The 8,579-nt window shown below is 39.5% G+C and overlaps 1 protein-coding gene across 1 annotated transcript; it reads left to right on the top strand.

Moving 5' to 3' along the window:
- The first annotated feature begins 353 nt into the window (after positions 1–353).
- On the top strand, positions 354–3,335 carry LOC121065980. The gene is made up of 3 exons (XM_040549210.1): positions 354–394; positions 2,062–2,630; positions 3,173–3,335. Exons 1-3 carry the CDS (start codon positions 376–378, stop codon positions 3,257–3,259), a joined length of 675 nt encoding a protein of 224 aa, XP_040405144.1. The 5' UTR covers positions 354–375; the 3' UTR covers positions 3,260–3,335.
- Positions 3,336–8,579: the final 5,244 nt, after the last annotated feature.

Below are 8,579 nucleotides of genomic sequence, written 5' to 3'. Positions count from 1 at the left end.
CATCAACATACATAAGTCCATCAACAAACATCCATTTTGCAGCAGATCCTCAACATGCCTTAAACAGTTATGTGAAGACAATAAATCACTAGATTAATCATGTGATTGAAATAGGCCACATGCAGCATCTAAATAACAATAAATGTAGCACATTGATAAGTTGTCTAGCCCATTTTCCTGTGACTATTTTATCCCAGATTTCTATTTAGCTTTTAGCATTATTATTGTTATTCAGCAGTACTGGTGAAACTCCTAAAAAATGCTAAATATGTGATTTAGGGAGTGTCTGCCGCAAAGTATGCTGGGAAGTTGTTAGGGCTATAAGAACTGAAGCAGCAAGTGAAGTTAGATCACCTGAGAAGTGGAGGATGTCAGATGGGATCTGATAGCACTGGTAGGGTTATTTTCTTTTGCCAAAGATTTGTTCTCCCACTGTGGACTCTGACATTGTTAAATGGTTTATATTTCTCTGTTGATTTTTAAATCCCTCCTCCTTTAATAATGGTGCTATTAATTAAGCTAGGTGAAAAAATGTTGTTTGTATATAGGTATACTTGAAGTAAAGAGAAGCATGAAAGAATCACAGCATTTTGTTGTTCTCAGAAGCTTTGGTTGGAAACATTCTTATAAACTTCTTTTAAAAGTAGAAAACAAAAAGCAGCTTTTAATTGTAAACTATTATTTAATGAATAAGGGGAAAGCATCAAAATGTGTAGCTGAATAGCGTTTGGGGGAATTGCAAACTCCTTGTATTGATTCCCAAGTTTATTCAAAGAAGCTTACTATGAGTAAGCTTCTATAATAAACACTAAGGGAAGTCAGTGTGGCTGGATATGGAAGGAAAAAAGCAGTAACTGTAGGCTGAAGGCTGCTTATGGTATATCACACAAACTAGCACTGCTAAGGAGTGAGTGGAGAAGCGCTTATCTAAATAAAATTGATACAGATGTTCTCTTCCCCAGCCCTTTTCAAAGGAGAGGAGAGGGAAAAAACAAAAAAAATACAAACCACATATATTTTGAAGAGGTTTAATTCTTTTTCCCTCTGGCCATGTGGTCTTCTAGAAACATGAAGTGGGGGTGATGTTCTACCAAATTAATGGACCCTACACAGGTGCAAAGTATTTCCTATTAGTGGAGAACAGCTGCATATGACATCAGCAAAATTCCTGTGTGTGCTGTTTCACCCTACTCCCCTGTGATATCTTTAACTTTTTTTGAGGAAAAAAAAAAGTTGTTATCCCCCTTGATTAGCTTTATACAATCAACTTGTATGAAGCTTATGAATTTCCTCATGAAACCACATTGTTCAACAGTTATTAGAAATACTTACACTTATCTATAGAGAGAGATCTCTAATATGTCCACTTCAAGATATATTTATCTTGGGCTTCTCTACATGTAAGACAAGTTCCTTTTTGGTCTTGGTGCAGGGGTAGAAGTGGGAAATCTTACCAATAAGAGTAACTTTGTCATTATTATAAACTCAGTTGTACAGAACAGTTGTTTTAGCATCAGAGTTCAGGGCTAGAAGTAATACAGATAGTAAGTGAAAGGGAATAAGATGTTTGTGAGCCCCCTTTTAAGGAAGATAAGAGACAAAATGGTAGTTGGAGTAAAAGATTCTTCCTTGAATCCAGAACGTCTCCATGCTTCTCCAGCGTGCTTTCATTTTTGCTACCATATTTTAATCCTTTTAGCATGCAGTAATTACAAGGGTCTTACTCAGCATTAGCAACTGCGAACCAAAAGCATATTATTTGCTTTTGCTGAAGGAGAAACTACTGTCTTAATGAAGTTGGAGTTAATGAGATAAGCTAGAACTTAATCATCGTGGAGCTTCATATGTGGAGGGCTTGGACAGGAGTAAATGTTGTATGTGACAAGATGCTTTATTTCTTAAGCCCTTTAAGAACACTGATCTGTACAACAGATATATTCCATGTAGAGAGAGAATGCAAACAAGGAAACTGGAGCACCTTGGATTTTTTTTTTTTTTGCAACTGAGCACCTTACATGGCATCTCACTATATGAACAATGACACTTTTTTTTTTCCTCAAGAAGGCAAACTTGACTTCCAGATGTCAGAGGAAGAAGATTCTTTTCTAAATGTCAAAAGATCTCTGAAAAAGCGACTGGTGAAACACAGCACTCCAGTGGACTCAATGCTCTCCAGAACAATGCCGTCTCTTACAGATTTGACTTATCAGTCGATCAAGGATCAAGATGGCAGTAAGAGAGTTTATGTATCCCCAGTGGCAAAATCAACTCTAAGCAGATCATTAGCTCAAGTGTCGCTAGCAAGTATTGAAGCATACATCCCTCATAAGTCTCCAAAAAGGCTTTCAACAGTGTTTGACTTGCAAGATTCAAACAAGGAGATAAACAAAAGTTCTCGGGTTGTATTTTCTAGAAGAAGACTTTCCACTGTGTTGGCCTCTAATGAGTCAAATGAAGAACCAAGTGAAAAGGCTATCTCAAGTGTGGAAACTCAAGCCTCAACAAATGGATCTGAGAAGGTTGCAGTAACTCCCAGGAGTGGACCTTCGTGGCTGGTTACTGGAATACCAGGGATAAAAGATGTCCAAATAGTGAAAAAGAAAAAGAAGAAAATTGATAAATCTATTGTGGTAACTATATTGTCCATGTGCTATGAAATAGTACACAGTTTTCTACTAATGCTGAGTATATACAAATTTTTCTAGGAGTGTGGAAATACTTTGGTAACAGAGCATCTTCACAACTTTACCAGTAGGAATGAATATGTATGAATTGGGTCATAATCTGTGATATCATCCCTAATTAGATGGGATATAGTTTTCCAATCTGGTATTTATTTTATCCTCTGAGCTTGCATGACAATTTGTGAACACTAGTAGCGCATATATATATATATATTCTTTAGGAGAAGCTTAAGCATGGGAACAAATTAATGGTTAAACTTGAAAAATTCTCAAATATCTTAATATTGGCAACTTACCTAAAAATGGAGAAAGAAGCAATCTACAGATAAACCTGCCCACTCTGAGAGTAGAAGTTTTTTAGCTTAAAATGAAATCTACAGCCAAAAAAAACAGTTGGATTGATTTATGATGCATTTGTGTTTTCTTTTTAAAGAAAGTGAAGTCTAACTGAATCAGATTGACTAAATATTTCTGTTTTTCTATAACAGAGAAAGAAACAAAGAGAATGGGTGCTTCGTCAACTTAAAAACATTGAGGAAGCAACTGAACATGAGCTGACAATTGAAGAAATGTGACCAAAATATCTTTGGAATTAATGCTGTTGCATGGTTCTTGTGTGAATAACTGGTTCCAATAAATCACATGCCTGGATAATCTGTAGTGCTTCCTGGACTATCTATTCCCTTCTGAAGGCTTTTATTATTATTATTTTTTGGTTGATTTGTCTTTGAGTGTTGTGATTCTTCTTGCCTCTTAGGTATAGCAGGTGTCAAGTAAAAATCAAATACAGCCTCGACATAAGAGACAATGTTAATGTGCAGTAAGTGAAGGTTTGGAGTAAACAAGGGAGAGAGAGATTTTATGTAAGAATTATTCTTCATCCAGCCATTGAGCACTATTTTTTGTATAACATTCAAATCTCCTCGGGTTGCTGATGTTACCAAAGTGGCAAAGTCCTAGTGGGCCACATGAGTGTAACCCTGGTTAGCCAGAGGAGAATCTCCTCATCTAAAGAGTAATCAAAACTGATGCAATCAGGAGTGTTTTTTTTTTTTTTTGCGGCTAGCTGGGGAGATGAGGAAATAGTGAGAGGCACCAAGGAGGGAGGCCAGCCTCTGGAGATTCATAATTAATGATGGCTTGTGTTGAAGGTTTGGCTCTAAATGAGTTTGTTCCAGCCCTGTATTTGCAAATGTGCTACACAGTCATATCAGAGATCCTTACCGCTCTACTGGCTGCTTTAAGGGGCTGCTGATTTTCTATTCCTCTCTGGAGCTGTTGGAGGGGGATGGGAGGGGGTGTTTCCCTGGAGGCTTTGTTGTTGAAATGGAAGTTCAGTTTAAACAGCTGTTTGTGAAGCATCTGTCAAGAAGTAGTGCCAAAAGTGTAATGCTCAAGTTAGTTCCTGCTGCTGTATGTTACTTAATATTTAGGCAGAGTTTAAAACTTGTAAGTGATCAATGGGGTGTCAGCAACAGTGACCCGAAACCGATTACGTCCTTTCTAGTACATGTGTTTTTCTGACTGTTCTGGTTTTGAAACCAGCAAACGGGATTTCCCACTTCGTAATTGCTCCAAAGACGTGAGGTCTTCTTCAAAAGAAGCTCCAAATTCTGGATGGAGGCAGGGGAAGCCATTGTTTTTCCTTCTTACACACCAAAACTTGTAATGTCTCTTGCTCAAGACTGCAGAGAAGCGCAAGTGTGGTCCATGCCAACATTACAAGACACGCTCATCCATAGCAGCTGTGTTATGCTCAAAAATGCAAGAGTGGAGCTGTGGCTTTACAGCCTCTCTTGGTATTTAAGAGGAAGTAGGATGTTTTTAGTAATGATTTCTGAAATGGAACTCTCCAGAGTTACTCAGAACAGCAGTGTCCTGAGACTCAACTTTCTGTGGTAGCCAGGCAGTGAGGTGATATTGCCCCTCAGGTTCAAGATGTACTCGCTTGGTTTGATGTTTAGCGTTCTGGTGTTTGTTTGTTTGTGTTACCCAGGCTGCTCATCTGGCCTCCGCAGGTTCCTCTGGTAACTGAGCTCCTGGCTGGTGTAGATCCCAAGCTGTTCTTGAGATAAAATAGGGTTGCAGATGTTCTGTTATTCCCCTTGGGCTTGTAGGCATTCTATGCATCTATGATTTGTGCCAGGGCCTGAACTAAGATCAGGCAAGTGCAAGGCTAGTGTAAAAACCCTCTTCTACCCCGGTCACATTATCCAATCACTTTAGTCTTGGTTCTGCCTCTTGTTTATTTGTACCTTCCCATATAGCCAGTTGCACTTATTCCTTTGTCAGGCTTCTCATCCTGGTCTCAGAAGGTCTCCTGCTTCTGCTTTTTTTTCCTCCCAGTCATCCTTCAAATTGACCTTTGGCTCCTGGCTGAATCATACAAACCCTAGAATATCCCAAGTTGGAAGGGACCCATAAGGATCATCCAGTCCAACTCCTGGTACCACACAGGTCTACCCAAAATTTTAGACCCTGTGAATAAGCACACAGTCCAAACACTTCTTAAATTCAGATAGGCTTGGTGAAGTGAATACTTCACTGTGGAGCCTGTTCCAGTGTGCAATGACCTTCTCAGTGAAGAACCTCATCCTGATGTCTAGCCTAAGCCTCCCCTGCCTCAGCTTGACACCATTCCTTCCAGTCCTATCACTGGTGATTAAGGAGAATAGGCTGGTGCCTGCCCCTCCACTCAGCTGTAGACTGTGATGAGGTCTCCCCTCAGCCTCCTCCTCTCCAGGCTGAACAGACCAAGTGACCTCAGCTGCTCCTCATATGTCTTCCCCTCTAGGCCCTCCACCATCTTTGTAGCCCTTCTGTGGATGCTTTCCAACAGTTTTACATCCTTTTTGTACTGTGGTGCCCAGAACTGCACACAGTACTTGAGGTGAGGCTGCACCAGCACAGATTAGAACGGGACAATCTTGTCCCTTGACCAACTAGTGATGCCGTGCTTGATGCACCCCAGGATATGGTTGGCCCTCCTGGCTGCCAGTGCAGCCAGTGCACACTGCTGGCTCATATTCAACTTGCTGTCAACCACAGCCCCCAGATACCTCTCTGCAGGGCTGCTCTCCAGCATCCAGTGAAGATATGAACCCATTTATATCTTCAAATGTCTCAATTTAATGTCTTCTCCAGTCTGTCCTCTAGTGACTTCTTCCTTATAAACACAGTCTTTTGTCTTCTATGCCTGATTTTCACTGCTGGATTCCTTGCCTCTCTTCAAAGTCCACTCTCATAGCTGTTGTCAGTCTTCTGCCAAAGCTCAGGCTCAGCTGTTATCCTCAAAGTGCCTTTGTCTTTTTAGGTTGACAAATCCATGATGCTAGCCTAAGTGGAAGTCATTAAAGGCTTCTTGGACCAAGACTCAGTCCTTAGTAGGCCAGGGATGCAATTGCTGGGAAGGTCTTGCTCAGGCCCTAGTCCAGGCTAGATTAAATACAAGAGGAATCCAGAGACTATGGCTGCTAAAAAGTATTTGGGTTTATGCCAAGCACAACATGAAACATTCTAAGATTCAGAACACTGTAAATGATAGGAAAGTTTTCTAGGGAACAAGGCTGCCCCCTGCTAAGTTTATGGAACTAATTGGTGCCGATAAAATCCCAGAGACTTTCATCACTGGAGGGAAAATAGTTGTCCAGAGTGGTAACATGGGATTGACTTTGGTTCTTTACAAATCCTGAAGCTGTATCAGACAGGTGCACAAAAATGAGGGCTTTCAAGATTTTGGAAACTACTATTTCCTCTCTGTGGAATGTTTAACAAGAAACACAAATGGCTGTATAGCATTTATATCACAGTAATTCAGGTCTTCATGAATTTGGAAAAAATCACAACGTTGCTCTAATAGCTTTTCATGGGAAAATGTACAGAATTAGTTGGCATTTAAGGGTCTGGTGAAACATGTCTGATACTTTATCTACACCAACCGTATTATTGTTAATTATAGTTTACAATACTAAGGGATTTCAACCAGAACTATATAATATGAAATTATACATTATCCCTATAGTGATTGGTGTTCCCAAAGAAAGACTCGTCTCAAATTTTTAAAATCCAAAATGTTAGGGAATATGAAACTATATATAGCTACTCTTATTATACTGCACATATAAGTACATCCTTTGGGGGAAAATGAATTAAAAAAAAAAAACACTTGTTTACAGGATTTGCACTTTCATTTGTTTCTCCAGCACACTGCTAATTAGTTTAATCATACAGTTAGTTTTCTGTTGTAGTATACACATATACTTTGAAAAGAATAAGAATTGAGAGAGGCACTACTGTTGTACCATTTCAATGTTGTTTTATGTTCATCCTCTAGCAGCAACAATTAGCAACCAAACAATTACTGTTTGGTTGGTGACTCTCATCACGTGCAAAGTTCCTTTATGCATATTTGCGTTGCAATATCAGCCCAGTGTACAAAAAGCTTTAGCAGGAGCTGTAGAATCCAACACCTCCACAAAATAGGCCTTTTTATTAGCAACACCAAGTATGGATTGTGGGTGGTGAGACTGGAAAAGATTTGGGACTATAGACATGAGAATGATGAGAAGATGACCCTCAAGACATCATGTTTCAAAAACATGTTGTAACAAACAAACAAACAAAAAAAAAAAACAACATACCACACAACTTCTGCATGGATGAAAGTGAATCAGAGTTGAAATGGTTTCTTAAGCTTTGCGCTTGTCCTGGCTTTCAGTATAACGCTGAACATGTTTGCATGTTCAGAACAGCCTCCCCCGAGGGTACTCCTTTAGGCCAGTATTTTTCCTTTAGGAGCTAAGCTGTGACCTTGATCTAGGGAATTGTTTTTACTACGCTTATTTCTGAACGGATATTACACAATCTACCTGCTGATGGTGACTAAGCGTGATGTTGGATGGAGAAGAACAAAAACACTACCAAGAACAGAGGGAAGGGACAGAAATGTTTTCAGCCTGGATCTATGAGCTCAACCTTGTTCCCACCGAAGCAATGGTAACATTTCTGTTGACAGAGCTGGGAGTGCTCTGCCCAGCTGGAGTGATGTTGTAGCAGGGCAGGTTGAAGAAAAATGTAAATACTAGAGAACTGGTAACCAAGTTAATTCTTCACTGATCATAGCAGAACAATTTTAGGATAACTAGGAAAAGTGGGAAACAATTTTCTTTTATTATTATTTTCATCAATGCACAACGTGCTATCATTCCTGCTACAGTAAAAAATAACTGAGTCATAAATAACACAGCAGCATCACTGACTTGTATTCCAGTGTTTTGTTCTATAAGACATACAAGCACAAAATTTTCCTAGTCTTCCTCTGTCAATGCAAGCTCAACATTTTTGACTACAAAAGACATAAACAAACATACTGAAGTTTCAGCTGAGCTTAGCAGAACCTCAGAACAGCTCAAACAGTTGAAAGTACTTGGTAACATTTTCAAATGTAATCAACAACTGCAGGTAGGTAGGCACAGATCCTAGGACCCCACCTAAGATGTAAGCTTCCCCCCATATTTGGTGCTGAGGTGTTGTATTGCTATGTGCATAATGTGTTGGGTTTTTTTATTTGTTTGCTTGTTTTGTTTTGTTTTGATAATGCAGCCAGTCCCAACAGACTTGCAAACCCCATAGTATTTGACAACAGCCCCTGGTTGTCAGTCTCCTAGCACTGCTTATATATGTGATCTCACAGAACTTTAGCTACACAAGTAGGTATATCTATCTGCCTTTTTTTTCAGCAAACTGCAGGGTAAAACTCTAGGAAATGACAGAATGCATTTCAAATCCCCTTCTCCTTTGACACCGGACTTTGAAACTAAGTGTCCTAGGTTGCAAGGCAGTAATCACCATCTTAGACTTAATTTGTAGTCAGGGCTTTTAAGTGTCACCTGTCAA

The sequence above is a fragment of the Cygnus olor genome, chromosome 2, assembly GCF_009769625.2.
Source record: "Cygnus olor isolate bCygOlo1 chromosome 2, bCygOlo1.pri.v2, whole genome shotgun sequence".
In the NCBI taxonomy this organism is placed as follows: Eukaryota; Metazoa; Chordata; class Aves; order Anseriformes; family Anatidae; genus Cygnus; species Cygnus olor.
The sequence above is the reverse complement of the archived record's forward strand: the minus strand, read 5'-3'. Positions and strand labels throughout refer to the sequence as shown.

Coding starts and splice junctions, on each gene's coding strand:
- LOC121065980 (XM_040549210.1), top strand. Junction 2,631..3,172: donor AAATTGATAAATCTATTGTG/GTAACTATATTG, acceptor TTTCTATAACAG/AGAAAGAAACAAAGAGAATG.